This window comes from Engraulis encrasicolus, chromosome 12 (assembly GCF_034702125.1).
Source record: "Engraulis encrasicolus isolate BLACKSEA-1 chromosome 12, IST_EnEncr_1.0, whole genome shotgun sequence".
In the NCBI taxonomy this organism is placed as follows: domain Eukaryota; kingdom Metazoa; phylum Chordata; class Actinopteri; order Clupeiformes; family Engraulidae; genus Engraulis; species Engraulis encrasicolus.
Window position 1 is genome coordinate 41,215,916 of NC_085868.1, and position 17,960 is coordinate 41,233,875.

The window sequence follows — 17,960 nt, forward strand, 5'->3', positions numbered from 1 at the left end:
TTAAAATATGAAATTCCTTTAATATATGAAAATATACACTGTGATATCATACAAAACAACATTCTGCTCACATTCTTACATAATTTATAGGCATTTACAAATAGTACAAAAGAGGCTTTGGACGTTTTCAGTATCTGTGCCTTGTTGGGGAGGACTTTGGCATTGTTTTCCACCTTGCTCCTCGACTGGATTTCCTAGACAGTGTTTTTAGATTAGCCAGTAATCTCATACCCTGGAAGTGCATGCCACACGGAAACAAAAAAAAAACATTCATGTAAATATAATTTAAACAATTGGTTTAGCCTGAACTGAACACACACTTGCGATTAATGTGGTGACCCTTTAATGCTCCTTGCTTTTGTCTTCTGTGAACAGCTGCTCCACCTTGACCTTTGTAATGCAGTCCAGCCCAGCGAAGCAGCCATTTGGATTGCCTTGGCATTTGGATCCTTGGCCTTTTCAACTCGGCCCCGGCCGGCGACATGTTTAAAGAGATTCATGGGCCTTGCAGTTTTGATGATGACCCCCACAGTCCACTGCCGGGAGAGAGAAAGAGAGAGAGATTGTGTGTGTGTGTGTGTGCGTGTGTGTGTGTGTGCGAACGGCGTGTGCACCCATGTGTGTGTGCGTGTGTGTGAGCAAACGAACAGACGCCTGTGCGAAACCAGATCCCGCCCCCTTATCCGCCCCTGCAGTGTGCACATGCATTCCATGTGTCCTCCTCGACAGTGTGTGTGAGGAGAGCAGGCGGATATGGGCCATCTATGGGTGCAGTAACAAACACGTTCCCACCAGAGGGCGCCAGCAATGCAGTCCTCACAGCGTCCCCCTTGTCTGCCTGCCAAGTAGTGCATTGCATGTGCATAATACGCTACACAGTCAGGCCAATGCTGCTGTTGCTGCTGCTTCTGCCCATTGAAGGGTGACCTGAGTCCTTGGTACGAGTCCATACAGCTTCTCCAGTCGGCCTTATACACTACACTGTATGAGCAGCTGCATACACCTAAACAGGTAGACTGTTGCTGCTGCTTCTCATCACTGACACGAGTGACACGAGTCCTAGTCTTATGTACTACTTGTGCATACTGTACAGTACAAAGCATAGACATACTATACACAGAGAGAGTAGAGAGAGAGAGGTTCCATTGGCCCATTGTTTCCGGGTTCTATTATTGGGGGGAAATCCCCCTTTAGGCAGACCCAGGCAGACCTGAGGACTGTTCTTTTCAATGCTAGGAGCATTATGACACGCCCCTTTAGGCAGACTGGAACCTGGTCATGTTAGGTGCCCATAGAAACCTATTATGTTGGCATATCTCTATACTTAAAGAATCTCTGCTATACATGTCAGTGTCTATGGCACACAGACAGACAAGCCATTGGAGCCTGCCACTGGCCGCTAGCAGAGGCGATTCTAGGGTCAGGTGGGGCCCCAAGTGAAAATGCAAAAGAATGGACATTTGAACCCAAAATCACCACTACTGTAGCACAGTATGGGCTATTATTCACTATCTAGGGGCTTAAGGGTCCCAAGCGACTGCCTGCCTTGCCTGGTGGCAAGATGCGCCTCTGGCCGCTGGGGAGCGACATCATCAGTCCTTGGCATGAGTCCTTGCAAGGTGGAGACACAGATAGAGAGATGCGGAAGATGGAGGGATGGTGGTACAGGTGGGTGGCCCGTTTGGCGATCACCTCGGGGGGATGTAGCCGTACGGTTTCTGTAGGCAGAGGGAGCCGTGGTTGGGCAGCGGGTGCGTGTGGTAGTACTCCACCAGCTCGGCCAGCGAGTTGAAGGTGTAGTCCGTCTCCAGGAAGAACTTGGAGAGCTGCAGAGGAAGGGACGAGGAAAGATGAGGACTTGTGAACACATCCGTTGGATGGATGGGTGCATCGAGGAAACAGCGTCACAAACTTCACCAATTTAAGTAAGCTCTTACACACTGCTTGCAGAAGGATGTACATATTACACAACATATAGCTACAGTACATCAAGTAGGGGTCGACCGATACAGGTTTTTTAATGGCCGATGAGATACCGATTTTTTTTTTCATCACCCTTGGCCGATACCCGATTTCCAATACCCGATATTTGGGGCCGATATGGGTTTAAAAAAAAAAAGTTTAAAAATGACAAATATTCCAGATCTCAAGTTAAAAATAACCATTCCTTTAACATTATCAAATTGAGGTAGAGCTTGTAATATTTAAACACCCACTCTAACAATCAAATAATGTCTAACAATCAAGTAATAAAAAAAATAAAGTGTTTTGGTGCTTTTTAAAAAACCCAAATGACATAAAATAATAAATATTGCGTATCGGCCAAAACCACACGCGTATCGGCTGATACGATACACTTAAAATATGCAAATAGTGGCCTGATATCGGACCGACATATATATCGGTCTATCCTTAATATCAAGCAAGATTCAGAGATTAAGTTATGTCACCTACTCACTCTTCTGTGTTGCTATGCAACAGTGGCCAGGCCTTTCTAAATAGACCATGCTGTCACACTACATGATATTGTATCGCTCACCTCTTCAAAGAGCCTGTAGTTCCTTGCTTTGTTTAAGCTGATATCCCAGACAACAAGCACCTACAAACGCAGAAGAGGAGTGATGAAAAGATGCTCATATTTGCAAACACACACATACACGCACGCGCGCGCACACAAACACACACACACACACACACACACACACACACACACACACACACACACACACACACACACACACACACACACACACACACACAAACACACACACATACACACACACATACAAATGCATACACAGTCATACAACTCCATCTCATCGTTCTCTCTCTCGCTCTCTCTCTATCTCTCTCTCTCTCACACACACACACATACACACACAAATACAAATACAAACAGACACACACACACGCATGCATGAATTAAAAATGTACCTTAGATGTTTTGGTTCCTGAGTTGCGGAAGCCATACAGCCCATCTGGCGGACAACCAGCCCAGTCCTTAAACATTCTGTAGGCGACAAAAAAACACATTTAACTAAAATGCCAGAATGCACTGCCAATTACATTTAGTAAAGAAAGCTTTTATCCCAAGCAACTTATGTATGTGGAGAAATACAGAGAATAAATACAGGAAAAATATGCGCACAGGAGTAAAAGAATAATGTGATTGCATACTGTGGATGTTATTCACCATTGCTATGAATGTCTTCATGGCAAGGCATACAAAAATCACAAAAAACATGACAATTACTGATATTTGTGATAAAAAAAAGAAAAAAAACAGAAATGTGTCAATGTCAAGGAAATGGCCTCGCTGAGCAAAGAATTTCACGACAAGCATGTTTGAAAACAATTTGAATGCGCATCATTTTGGGTCTCCCCCTTTGATGGCTATTTTTGTACTTCCTTTCCTTTACCACAGGGTGGCAGTAGCAGGAGTGGAAATGGGTTGGTGGGTGGATGGGGTTAGCTTTCACATCTGCCTACAGAAGGATGTGTGTGCATTTAAATAACAGTGGAATTTCCATTCATATTTCTCTCTCAAAACGCTGGCATTGACGTAAATGACACTGTTAATTAGCATACCAACGTCCTCATTCACACTTTTGCAAAGTCAACAGGGGAAATTGTTGCAACCCTCCCTGCTATCTATAACAACTTTGCCTACAGTAGAAATATAATTACTGTAGTGTCTTTTTAACTACTGAGTCGAGTAAAACATTGAGCCAGTGGTTCCCGAACCTCTTCTGCTGGGAGCCCCTTTTGCACCTAAGAATATTTCTGCGACCAATTCCAAACGCAAATTTAATATTGCTGAATTCTAATTTGATATTCACACCAAAAGTAAAAACATGTATTGGCCTTATATGCGAGTACTGTTACTAACTAATTTATCGAGAAATGTTAACTATTAACCTGTGTGTTCCCCTGTTTTTAAGTCCATTCTCTCTGTGACCCCCTTGCAGTATCTCCACGACCCCCCTAGGGGGTCCTGACACCCAGTTTGAGAACCACTGCAGTTGAGTTGAGTGATGAATTGTTAATGTTAACAGTTCTGACACAAAATGTTCCAAGTCACGGGTTAACTCTGAACATTAAATAAGAGATGTTTAATTGTACCTTTCAACAGTGCTGGTTTCTACTGTGTCCAGAAATACAGTATCTGGCAGGTGCACCTAAACAGAAACATAAAAAAACAATTATAAAATCATGTAAACACACATGTTTAGTCTGTGGAGAACTACAGCTGTCTCTCCAAATTCATTTGGTTGTCAAAATTGGCATACATTCATACATTCTGTAAGAAGATGTGGGAATTTGGCAGTATGACACCATTTCTAACCTGCACATTATTTTTTACATCCTCAATACAAATGTGTCATGTCATTTTAGTCACCTTAATAGCTCGCTGTATCATTCTGCATGGTGTGAAGCACGAGATATTCGGTTTGTCTTACGACTAAATATTGCTGCATAGCTGCAAACATTTCTATGTACTGTATGCATGTATGTATGGTACCTGTGCTGTATATCTATGCATGCATGCTATGTTTAGGTCCTACAATAGCTTCCTTTTGATGTGCTCTGTAAGGAAAGTGTCTTAACCCCTTAAGACACGGCTTTATACATTTGTTGTTACCAATATTGTAATGACCAAGTTGTGGTGCATTACTAAAAAGCCTGTATTGTGTCATAGTATTTTAGTGCTATGGTAGTTACATTTCAATGACTATTACAGCTTGCCACTGAAGGTACGGCGCGCATTAAGGGGCTACAAAGGCCATACATACATACATGCAGTGGTGGTGATAGTTTGTCGTGTGCTGTCACCATATTTAGAAGTGTAACATTTAGACTTCCTCTGAGTTAAGCCCAGCCCAGCAGAGCAGCTACATATCCCTTCTTTGCAGGGTGCTGACAACTTTGGCCAGGCCCGAGATAAAGTCATCTGAACAGGGTTGCCAGATGAAGCTGATGATTTCCAGCCCAAAAAATGCTCAAAACCCGCCTAGAAGCACAAAATCCCGCCCAATTCTATTGATTTCTAATGCAAAAATTGGGCGGGTTTTTCTGCTAGATGCCATTTTTACCCGCACACGGCCATCCTAAGTAGCCCAATTGGGCGGGAAACAGCCCAATCTGGCAACACTGCATTTGAACCCCCCCGGCTCAATGCACACAGCATAATGGAGTCCCCCCGTCAACAAACCCCTTTCTCCCCTTGTCGGCTCCCCTCACTCCTTGTATCTGGCGTTACTCATTTATGAACCGTGCTATACAAACTGGCTCACAATGCAACTAGGCCACAGTGCAGCACAATGTGTGATGTCCATGTGTGTGAGAAATGAGGAGTATTTTATTATTATTTTATTTTTTTAAAAATCTGCATCAGAGCAAAATGAAGTTTTTGGCTTGTATTCAGTTGTGGCCAGAAATTATGCTACATACATTTTCATAGCCGTCGTCGTCTGAGTCCTCGTCGTCCACGTGGTGGTTCTTCCTCGGTTTCTTCCTTTGCACCACGCTGGGCATCTCGTCCACCGGGGAGCGAAAACTCTGCCCATCTGGAGACGATCTTCTGGAGAGAAAGCAACATCATGATGGCCATGGCCAGCACATGGATGGACATCTAGTATTTGCCATCTATTACATCTAATATTTGCCTATTTAACATATTTCCTGTAACAAAATAACGGAAACACCTGCCATTTTAGTGTGGAAGCTTCTTCTTGCATCCACCCTATCTTTTCTCAATAAAGTCAGAAAATCCCCGACAAATACTGTACATTTAAAAAAAAAACACTAAAATAGAATAGAAAGGATTGCTTACTGCATGGAGACTCGCGGGGGCTTGGCTACAGGCATGGGGGGCTTCGCCACGGGAGGAAGAAAATTGACGGAGGGTGGCCCAGCCGGTCTATGGGGCTTGAAGCCCGCCGCTTGACTGGGTAGACACGTGGGAGGTGGAGGTCTGTGGAGAGAGGACGGGGTGGGTGGAGAGACAGTAGGCGGCCTGCTGGGTGGCGGTAAGTGGGGGGGCTTGGGGTGACCGGCCAGTATGACCTTCTCCAGGTCCCTGCAGATGGGCAGCGTGGCTGGGTGCGGTACCACCACGGACCCGCCGGGCCTGCCGTCCCTGCCCTCGCCACAGGGGGGCATGGTGGAGATAGTCCTGGTGCCCGGAGGCTTGGTGTGGGACGATGGGATGGGAGGCGCAGGGATGCGTGGGCCTGGCCGTAAGCAGCTTGGTTTGGGGACGGGGCTGGTGGGGACCTGGGGAGGGGCGAAGCCTGGGGGGGTCAGGCCGGCAGGGGTGGGCACGGGGCAGGACGGGGGAGGCTTCCTTGGGATGGGCGGGGGTGTGGACGCTGGGGGCTTGTTGAGGGCGGCCTGCGAGTTTGGGTGGGGGTGGTACGGCACAGGAGGAGGAGGGTAGGAGGGGGGCGGTGCGATGGTGCGACCTGAAGAAAAGCAAAGAAATAATACAAAAATTTAAATTCAAAAAACGAAATTTGTGTAAAAAAAAAGAGAAAAGGGAATGCTTCACTGGGTCCTGTATCCAGTTAGTAAAAAAGGGTGCTCATCAAAAATAACTTGGGCGTCCAAACTTCCATGATAAAAAACACTATTTGAGGCACTCCTTACTAAAGTTAAAAAGCCTTTACTACATACTGGCTACATGCCTACAAGTTCCGACCCATTCTGCCCTACAAAGGCAAAGTGCAGTAACTGCTCCGACATTGAAACAAACAAAAACATACCTTCAAAGCTTTGGTATTAGGTTGGATATTAGTTTTTTTTGCTAATTTAATAGCAATATCTCTAAAAGGGGACACATTTGGACCGCAGGACTTTGTCACAAGGTAAAGGAGGTGTAATGAAGAACGATTTCAACCTAAACTCAACGTTGGCAAAATAAGTAGTTACTGCACTTTGCCTTTGTAGAGCAGCATTGTCTTCATCAGGGCAAACGCATAGGCATGTAGCCAGTATTTAACGAAATTTGTGTGCTTACCTCCTACCTGTCCAATATTCTTGCATTCATGCGAAGTAAACTTTAACAACAACAATAATAAAAATCAGATGCATTCCCGAACATAATATTACAGTAGTAGTAAGTTACTATTGTACTGTTACTATTGTTGTAATGCTTATTATTTGTTTCGTAACATTTCCAGTTGCTTCGAAGTACCTGTAGGTGGAGGAGGTGACTCATCAGGCTTCAAGTAGTCGTCTTCGTCAGAGTCCTCATCAAGGACGTAATCTATCACCAACCAATAATGTTATTAGTATTATCATTGGCAGTAAATCTGAACGCAGCTATCCATAATGTCTAATTGCAGTGGTTCCCAACCTGTGGGCCCTGAAGGTATTCCAATTGGGCCTTGAAATCATTTTACAAAAATAATCATCATATTTTGTTGTGTGTTGCTGTTGATTCATTTGAGTTTTATTCTTAATTGGGTCAGAGGTGGGCCCCGAACATTTTTAACAATTTCGAGTGGGCCCCAAGTTGAAAAAGGTTGGGAACCCCTGTCTTATTGATCAACGACCACTAAAGCTGTGGCAAGAAAACACTTAGGCTATGGCTATGGCTCTTCTCTTTCGCGGTCTTCCCACTACATACTATTCACATAACCACAAATGTGACCTGCCGTTGCAAACTTTGCAGTTAACCAATAATGTGTTATTGGCCTTGTTCACATGAGACATTTAATTCAGAATTAAACTCAATTTAATTCTTCAATTAAGCTTAATTCCGCTCTGAAAATGTTGTGTAAACACTTCACAATTCGGAATTAAATGAAAGTTCCATGCAATCTCGACAGAAGTATTTCTAGATTATTCATTCTGAATGAATTAAAAACGTCATGTAGACGTGGCCATTGACGTACTACTGCAGAAAACACTTATGGCTATGGCACTCCTCTTTCTTGCCCTGCGGTTTAGAAATCAAGTTTTTGTCTGTGTGTGAAATGTGAACTTTGGTTTTCCGAGTGTACAGTAGGCGAAACCAAAGAATTCCATTCAATGCAACCGTGTGTGTACTGGCTATTTTCATATCTGCAAGGGTCATTAATTCACAAGTAACTACCTAATTAACTGCAAACGGGACCTGCTTTATCCAACTGGCATTGTGCTGCAGTGCTGCACGCCCTACCAAGAGCTGATGAGCCACAGATATGATTTTGGAAATATTATTTTTTAAATTATTTTATTATTCTTTTTACACTTGTCCTGTGTTTCATCGTCGGTTGCCTTGTAATGACCGTTCTAGTCATTGACAATACTCATTGACACTGTCCCATTTTTGGAAATAAGCTCATATTACTCCTCCCCTTGATTAAATAATTGAGTTGTACCTTCCTCCTGTACTTTCAACTGTTTTCTGAGTATGGTAGTGCAAATTTTACCTCCATGCTAGCAATTAACATTGAGTCCTATGAGACCAGCTGGCGGCTAACTGGTCTCATAGGAGTCAATGTTAACTGCTAGCTTGGAGGTAAAATTTTAACTGCTGTACTCAGAGAACGTTTGGAAGTACAAGAGAAAGGTAAAACTCAATCATTTAACTCAAGGGGATGTGTAACACAAGCTTATTTCCAAAAATGGGACAGTATCACTTTAACTACCGTACCATAGCACAACATTACATGGCGTCCTAGCCTCTTTGTGCATATAGGCCCGCCGGCAGGCCTGCTCACTCAGTGTTGCAAAGTCTCAACTACAGTGTAACAAAATTGCTTTAGGAAGAAGAAATCCGCACTCACAAACTGCGTCTCATTATTTATTTATATTACCACCATGTCCAAAAAGCAAACGCGTTTCGGCTAACAAGCCTTCATCAGTGATCATCATCATCTCGCACCCAAAAGCTTTTCGGTTTTCCAAGAAGTTGAGCGCGTCCTCTGCCAATACGTAACAAAATTGCTTTGCCATTACCATGAGCAGTAGCCTCTTATTGCAGATGGGGTCGCCGGCGGGCCTGTTCACTATTTGCTGGAAATACTAAACTACATCATAACAACATTGCTATGACAGCACCATCAGCCTTAAGTAACAGATTAAGACATAGCCATTATCATTTTGGTGACAGTACGATTATAACATAGGCTTTGCGCTAAGGGGTTAAGTAACAGATAAAGACTTGGTCATTACAATTTTGGTGACCAGTAACGTTATGAGACAGGCTCTGCGGGTGAAGCAGTACATTATTGCAATTCTTGTGACATAGGCTATTGCAATTCTTGTGACAGCAAATGTATGACAAGAGAGGTCTTGTCTTGGGACTTGAACAGAAAGCCTGCTGCCTACCAGCCTCTGGGTTTTCAGCAGCGTGGGTGATTTCCATTGGGCTCTCAATAGTCCCGTAGAAGCTCTCAGCATCGTCATCAGCATCGTCCTGGTCACTATGGAGACAGGAGTCACATTTAGCTGCACATCACATCACACCACACCATCCAGCCAGTGGTGAAACAATTGCACACAGGGCCCCAGGCCAAAAAACTCAAAGGGCCCCCCATATGGCCTGCCATGTCATAACAGGGCCTCCACCACCAATATAAGATTGCGCTTGGCCCTGGGCCCAGTGGCAAATGCCCTGCTCGCACTCCCTATAGCTCCGCCCCTGCATCCAGCCATCATGCATCATCTAACATGGTCAGGGGTGCCGACAGTGGGGGACAAAAGGGACAGTTGCCCCGGGCCCAGGGAGAGAGGGGGCCCTGAATTGGGTCCTCATTACATTGCATCTATTGGACTGGCGGGCCCTTTCAGATTACTTTGTCCTGGGCCCTGCCAAAGCTGTCAGCGCCCCTGGATATGGTGCAACCAGGCTCTAGGAACACTCCATACCTTGTCTACAGTATGTACATTTGGGTGTACTGGATGTTCTTTCTCTTTCGCGTGTGCGCATGTGTGTGTGTGTGTGTGTGTGTGTGTGTGTGTGTGTGTGTGTGTGTGTGTGTGTGTGTGTGTGTGTGTGTGTGTGCGTGTTGTGTATGTGTGTGTGTGTGTGTGTGTGTGTGTGTGTGTGTGTGTGTGTGTGTGTGTGCGTGCGTGTGTGTGTGCGTGCGTGCGTGCGTGTGCGTGTGTGTGAGTGTGTGTGTGCGTGTGCGTGTGCATGTGCACAATATTACATTACATTACATTTGGCAGACGCTTTATACCAAAGTGACTAACAAACGAGGACGTAATCATCAATCAAAGTGCACAGGAAATATACAGAACAACAAGTGCAGATGCAAAGAAGGGTTAGTTTTCTTTCATATCTGTGTTTGGTATTGTGTGCTGTTGTGTACATTTGTCTGTGTTTGTGTGGCAAACCCAAGAATGTTTCACGCTTGCACTATATGTTAATACACAAAGTAAATAATCTTATCTTGCAGACGTGCAGCCTTAGAAGTGATAACTAATGAAGCAGAGTACCGGAATATACCAGTGACCAAACTCTGTCACTAGCCTGTCCACACCTCCCCTTGTCTAACACATTTTGTCATCATGATCATTGCAAGGGGTACGTGATAGCCAAGGGTGGAGGGATGGAGGTTGAATGATTGGAAGATATTTCATCAGTAACAGTTTGACCCTAAAAAAAAAACTGCACATGCAAACAGGCAATGCTCAGAAATCGGAGCATGGAAACTCTTAGTGTTTCTCTGATGACTAACGTCTCCTCCCTCCCCCATTTGCTAAAGCACTGCTTAGATCATCCCAGTGCAATGTGTGCAAACCCTCAAAAAGCGTTTATCAAATCGCCTACAGAGGTCTCTGTATTACACTGGTGGAGGATGCTGCCTTCTGTGAAAGTCATTATGCAGATCAGACTCAACAGCAATTCTTTGGTGAAGACACATTAACATTATCAGATGACCCTGATGAAGGCGTAAGCCGAAACGTTGGTCTTATTAAATGTAACTGCATGAAGTTCTGAGTGTGCGACGACCATTCTTTTTTAAGTTCAAGACACATTAACAAAAAAATAAACTAAAGTAGACCAAACTGAAGTAAACTTAAAATAATGTCTACTCTGCTTCATCTACGGTAGATACTGACGTGAAGACATTTAAAGGTACACTGTGCAGAAATGGTCAAAAAAGGATCTGCAACTAGGCTGCTCATTGAAACTGGGTTGCCCATTGCCAAATTTGATCTTTTTGTGAAAGTTTATTGAGTAATAAACTTTATTTTTCTAGTATGGCCCAAGTACAGTCATTTTTGCAGCTAAAAATGCCCATTTCTGGACATTCAAAATGGCGGACCATGGAGAAGATCCCCCTTTTCATGTATGAAAAGTGCAATTTTCCCAGTCATAATGAACACTTAGAATTTGATGGTGGTGGTAAGTATTCATGAAAAAGGTAACATTAGTGAATGGGCAGCATGAATTCTGGAAATAAACAACTAAAAATCTCACACAGTGTACCTTTAAAGCAGTTGTGTATATTAAGTTGTTTTTGTCTTTGCTTGCTCATATCGTCGTCCCTTCATTCGTCCCTGCCTTTTAACAAGTTGATTAACCACTGAAAATATTTTGGAAACATTATTTTGCAGATGTAGTTGGTAGGTAGGTAGGTAGAATGAAGAGGTGCATTGCACTCATTTAGACTTTGGCGAAGGCAACGGGCAAAACATTTGTTTGCTTTTCTGCTGCTCCATGAAAATTGAAAAATAAAAAAAAGAATTACAAAGAGATGACAAAACGAATGTGGTCCACTTCTTCATTCTACAGAAACATTATTTTGCACTTAGAAAATTACTCCGTTGTGTGTAAAGCAGTGGTTCTCAACCTTTTATGAAGAAACGTCCCCTTGGCCTCACCACAAGCCTCCAAACGCCCCCTTGACATCATCATAAGACTGACAACGCCCCCATTAGTATTACAAAATTTTATGAACTAATGCCCCTCAATCGCAACTAAGCACCGCCCCCTCTCAGCTGCATCCTTCTCAACACCCCCCTAAGGCTCCCCAACGCCCCCTGGGGGGCTGTACCGCCCCCGTTGAGAAACACTACTTTAAAGGAAGCACAGAGAATAATACAGCAGGGCATTTGTAGCCTCTTGCTGGAGATGGGGGTCGCCGGCCCGGCGGGCCTATTCACTATTTGCTGAAAATACTCAACTACATCATAATGACATTGCTATGACAGTACTGAGAGCCTTAAATGACAGATTAACCCATTGACGCCTAAGGCACCTGCAAAAAAGGGAGCTGAATGCCTGAGCCCTTTTTAAGAAAAGCTACCCTAAATAAAAACCTAAATATCTCAGCTTCTGAAGCACATAAAATGTGCACTAAGTTGCATTTAAACGCTAATAATAATAATAATAATAAATTTTATTTTTGAGCGCCTTTCAAGATACCCAAGGACACTTTACAATCAGAACAAATACATAACAGTAGGAAAGGAAAACAAAGCTTCAGGGAATTAACAATAGGAGAGTAATTAAAATGCAAAAATAAAATAGAAATAAAAGTACAATAAAGATAAATGTTTTCAAGTAAGAAAAAGAAGTAGAATGCATTTGAAAATAAAATAAAATGAGGGGAAAAAAAAAAAATAGTATGTAAAATTAAAAATAAACTGATGATTAAAATAAAGTGGAAGTGCCTGTCACTGAAGTGGAAAAGCAGAAATGAAAAGGTGTGTCTTCAGCTTAGATTTAAAAGTAGATAGTGTGGAACACTGACGAAGAGACAGTGGGAGTGAATTCCAAAGTTTGGGGCCAACAACACTAAATGCCCTGTCGCCCATGGTGCGCAGGTGTGTGGAGGGAACTGTAAGGAGGAGTGAGTCAGTGGAGCGTAGTGTGCGGGTGGGATTGTATGGGGTGAGGAGACTTGTGATGTAGGAGGGTGCAAGGTTGTGCTGGGCCTTGTATACAAGGAGGAGAATTTTGAAATGGATACGTGAATGGATAGGAAGCCAGTGTAATTGATACAGGATAGGGGTAATGTGATGCCAGGGTCTGGTGTGTGTGAGTAATCTAGCTGCTGAGTTCTGAATGTATTGTAGACGGTTAATAAATTTAGTAGGGAGACCAGTGAGTAGGACATTGCAATAATCTAATCTGGAGGTTACGAAAGCGTGGATGAGGGTCTCAGCAGAGGTAGGGGTAAGAGAAGGGCGGAGTCTGGAGATGGTTTTAAGGTGGAAAAATGCAGTTTTGGTGAGGTGTTTGATATGGGATTCAAAGGAGAGCGAAGAGTCGATGATGACGCCCAGATTTCTTACTTCAGAGGAAGTGGAGGTAAAATAGTCAGGGATAGAGAACTGAGAAAGGTTTATCTTTTTAAGTAATGATGGAGTGGCGATGATGATGGCTTCGGTTTTGTTTTGATTAAGTTTAAGAACATTTTGGGTCATCCAATTACTAATTTCATTTAGGCAGGTTGTTAAGTTAGCGAGGGGGAGTGGATGGGAGGGTTTGGTGTGAATGTAAATTTGGGTGTCATCTGCATAACAATGAAAATTTAGACCATGTTTTCGGAGTATGTTACCAAGGGGAAGAATATAAATGATGAAGAGTAGGGGGCCTAGAACTGAGCCTTGAGGAACACCATGTGTGAGGACTGAATTTGGAGACCGGAAATCACCAATAGAGACAAACTGCTCTCTTCCAGTTAGATAGGACCTGAACCAGGAGAGTGCAGTACCAGTGATGCCCAATAGGGTTTCCAGCCTTGTGAGAAGGACATTGTGGCAGACTGTGTCAAAAGCAGCTGTTAAATCAAGTAGCAGGAGGATACTGAAATGGCCTGAATCCGCAGCTAACAAAAGGTCGTTTACGACCTTGACTAGTGCAGTTTCAGTGCTATGCTTAGCCCTGAACCCAGACTGCAGTTCCTCCCAAAGGCTAAATGATATCATGTGTTCTTGAAGCTGTAAGGCCACAGTACGCTCTTGCAGCTTGGAGATGAAGGGAAGGTTTGAGATGGGACCCTCATCTTTGATTAGAATGTGTTCATTCATCTCAAACAAACAGAGAGTTTTGATGAAGTTGTCTCAAATCTCATAAGCCTGAATGTTGCGTAATGCAACTCCCGGCGCCAGGGCCAATCTTGTGCAACGCAACATCAGGCATCGATGGGTTACACAGCCATTATAATTTTTGTGACAGTAAGGTTACACCATAGGCTCTGCGCTAAGGGTTTAAGCAGAGTGTGAACTGTGGTGTCAATCATAAGATGAAACCGAGGAGAGAAATGGATGGTCGTGGTTTTTTGTCTTACCTCGATATACACATGTCTCGGCGGTCATTATAGTGGTCGATTTCTCTTCTCAAATGACGCATCCATTTCTGTTGATAAAATCAGTGGACGGTTTAACCAAATCTGATATGTACACGCATGCACACACACACACACACACACACACACACACACACACACGCACACACACACGCACACACACACACACACACACACACACACACACACACACACACACACACATATACACACAAAATCACCAATTTGGCAAGATTTTAAGAGTTATTAGCTAAGAAGTTCGTACCCTCCTCTCGTCTTCACTGGCAGCAGAGAACAGCCAGGTCCGATGTCTCTTGCTGAAGTGTACCACTTTAAAGGGGAACACGTTGTTGGACGTCGTCTCCTCTGCCGCTCTCATTACCCTGCCGTGAAATAACACAGGCATTGCAATTCAGATGAAAATGTGATAATAATCCCCATGAAAACAGTGTATATATATATGAACTTTATTGCAGGGTCTAGTCCCAATAGGCAGACACACATCATAGTATACATAAAAAACAATAACATATAAAATAGGCAGGAAAAGAAAAGGAAGAGAGAAAGAGAGAAAAAAAACAACAAGCAATAATGCCTAAGCATATACAAACATATCTGTCATGACAGTCTTAAAAGGCAGCCATACCAATGCTTCCACATATATGATTGATATCGGATAGAGCTGCATCTGGAGCTTGTGAGAATCATTATAATACAGTTTTTAGACTTATCCAGACGGCACATGAACTTAAACATTAGGTTCCTCAAGAGACCCGGTAAAGTACAAAGTCCTGAGTCACAAAATAATTGACTAGCACTGCAACTCCTAGGCTTTTTCAGCAATATCCTCAGACAGTCATTATATGCCACTTGGAGTTTGCGCAATGTTTCTTTTTTGTAGCTGACCCATAATGAGGCTGCATACATGGTGTACTTTCAGAGTACCTTCAAAACATTGGATGAATGTATAACGTGTTAGCCTGATTATCATCAACGTTCAAATCTCTTCGAGACTTGGTCTGACCAAGAGCATAACAATTAACATTACCATTATGGTTGTTTGCTTACCAACAAAGTGGGAGGAGTTCCCGTATTTTCGGGAACTCAGAAAGTACTTTCTTTGCTCTTGACCTGATTAGTTGCAACGCTGAAAGAGTTGCGTCACTAGGAGGGCACAACCTGGCTAATAACGTGTTACAGTATTGCAGTATACAGCATTGTTGCGTTCAACCAGCACTGTACCCACAAATTGTTCAGAATGGGATCATTATCCAATTCAAACAAACACACAAATACAATGTGATGGTAGTTTTGATTCCCATGAAAAGAGCATGTAGCCGTGGCAGTGGGATCTTATGGGCAGGGAGTTTGTATTGTAATCGGAGAGTTGCGGGTTCAAATACATGAGTGAAGTGCACTTGAGCCAGGCACTTACTGCACATGTAACCTCCCATTTCTCTAGGGACTGTAACTGATATCCTGTACCTAAACAACTGTAAGTTGATTTGCATAGTTCCGTTTGGCTTTGGTATGTTTGACGCCTTAGGGTGTCATCACCCTGAAAATGGCACAGAACGATTTTCCGAAAGGACAATAAAAAAATCTATCTATCTATCACTGTATGAATGCAACGTGTTACATTTTGTTGTATTGTTGTTTTCAACCATTTCCCCAAATATTATTCATATTATTCAAAATTCATGAAGCATGACCTTTAAACTTTTCATTAGACCTGTACTGTAATGGCCAAGTTCATTACACCAACATGGTTCTGTAACATTGCTGTGCTAACGTACTCTGGACATCTGTAGCTAGTTTACGTCCACGTGTGTAAGTCAGTTTCTAAGTGTACTGTAAGGCTGATGCAATCCAATGCAACATCAAATCAAGTAGTTATTCACTTAAGACACAAGACATGTGGCACACAGTCAGTGATAGTTAAATGCAATCCCACACATGCTTGATATACAGCATTTGATTGCTAATTAATGGTTGTTTTTTCCACATTTGGCTTTCTACAGTTATCCTTGACAACTGAGAAAATGGGAGGCTCTTCAGTTTGCCACTTTAGATTAATCTAAAAGGTTCTCTGAGGAACTGATCGGTGGCAAATACTTTTTTTGTTGTTTTTTAAACCAATATCTCCCCCAAAGAACTTTGTCCACACAAAATAAATGTATTCTTGGGTTCTCTGAGGAAGGTTGTCCCAAGAACTAATGTGTCTACCTACCAACCTTTCAGAAAACAAGATGTTTAGCTTCCTCTGAGAACGTTAAAGGGACAGTTTGGTCAATTTCAACATGCAGTTGTAATGCTCACACTACCCTGGACTTGTCAGTGCCTGGGATTTTTTTTTCTTCTTCTTCAGCCGTTTCCGAGATCCTGTTCATTGTAATGGGGGCAGCTCTTTGTTTACATTTCAAAAAAACATTTTTATTTATTCCCAAAAACATCCAAAAGGTTATAAAACATCAGCAGACAACTAGCAAACAGCAGTACCTTTTGGGAAAATATTTGGAGTTGGCCTATGTTTCATTTTTTAAAAATGTAAACAAACGCTGCCCCCATTAGAATTGCTCATATCTCGGAAAGGGCAGAGCCGAAAAATGTGGCATCACCAGGTACTGACAAGTCAAGGGTAGCGTGAGCAATACAACTGCATGTTGAAATTGACCAAACTGTCCCTTTAAGGAAATCATCTCTAGAGAAGGTTCTTCGAGGAACTTTCAACCTTTACAGAGCATGATGCAAGTTATCTGTGGCCAGCAGGGGACATGACGACTCAGTGATGCCGGACATGTGCACTCTATGATTCAACTGTTTTACATTGGCCACAAGGGCGTAGGAGTAGCAGTTACAGTGGAAAAGTCCATAAATAGCCACGCTACCTTTGACTCGGTGCCCTATTATAGAGAGGAGTCAACTTCATAGAAATTGGACATCAAAAGTGAACCGGGGCTCGGCCGTACTGTTATGTCGGGCAGGGACATGGGTTCGATTCTGGCCTGATGTCATTACCCGATCCAAACACATCTCTTTCTCTCATGGTGATGTGATGTGTGATTCCTGGTTTCTCAGTATAGATATCTTTTTTTTAACCCTTTTTCTTTTCAAGTTCTTACATCATGGTAGATGTAATCGTGTCATTTTGGTACAATGTTCCTCATCTGTGGAATGTGTGCTTTTTACCCTTACTAGACTACTGTAACAAGGGAAGACGGAGAGATTGTGATTTCATTTAGCCTAACTGTTGCTGTGTAGTTGCATTCTGACCAAAGCAACTTACGAGGAGTGACTTACTCTCACTCATTTCTTATCTCAGTCTCTGTCTCGTCTGAAGTCCCCCCCCCCCCCCCCCGCCAAAAAAAAAAAAAACCTCACAACATTGAGCTGTAGTCTAGTGAAAGGGGAACTACTCTCTGAAATCCTCAACAGGGCTGACAGTGCAGCGTACTTCTTTTGATTTCAGATTCCTAAAACACATTGCTTTCTCAGCTCTTTTTTTGGGCATTAACTCAACAGCTAGCATGTGGCTGCTGTCAGTGTAACACTGATTTCTCCCAGAGCTTCTTCTGCTTTTCTTTTTCCTGGCAAATGGAGGATGGTCAGCAAATCACATCAGAAGTGATGCAACAGGGTTACAGCGTTGTCTAAAAAAAGTGTTTTTACTGTCACGCATGACCATTATCTGTAAAGGTTCAGTCA

The 17,960-nt window shown here is 43.0% G+C and overlaps 1 protein-coding gene across 5 annotated transcripts in view; it reads right to left on the bottom strand.

The window, feature by feature from the left end:
* Nucleotides 1–1,344: 1,344 nt before the first annotated feature.
* The window catches only part of sh3bp2 (SH3-domain binding protein 2), a 36,300-nt gene continuing 19,684 nt past the window's right edge, over nt 1,345–17,960 (bottom strand). For 4 of the 5 annotated variants that reach the window (XM_063212231.1, XM_063212230.1, XM_063212228.1 and 1 more), the window contains 10 exons: nt 14,521–14,638; nt 14,238–14,305; nt 9,319–9,413; nt 7,196–7,267; nt 5,834–6,464; nt 5,452–5,581; nt 4,123–4,178; nt 2,935–3,010; nt 2,540–2,599; nt 1,345–1,826 (listed from right to left, as the gene is read on the bottom strand). In XM_063212231.1, coding sequence (XP_063068301.1) covers nt 1,689–1,826; nt 2,540–2,599; nt 2,935–3,010; nt 4,123–4,178; nt 5,452–5,581; nt 5,834–6,464; nt 7,196–7,267; nt 9,319–9,413; nt 14,238–14,305; nt 14,521–14,638 — 1,444 coding nt within the window. In that variant the 3' untranslated portion in view covers nt 1,345–1,688. The remainder of the gene's footprint in view (nt 1,827–2,539; nt 2,600–2,934; nt 3,011–4,122; nt 4,179–5,451; nt 5,582–5,833; nt 6,465–7,195; nt 7,268–9,318; nt 9,414–14,237; nt 14,306–14,520; nt 14,639–17,960) is intronic. The other variant, XM_063212229.1, reaches the window with a different exon arrangement.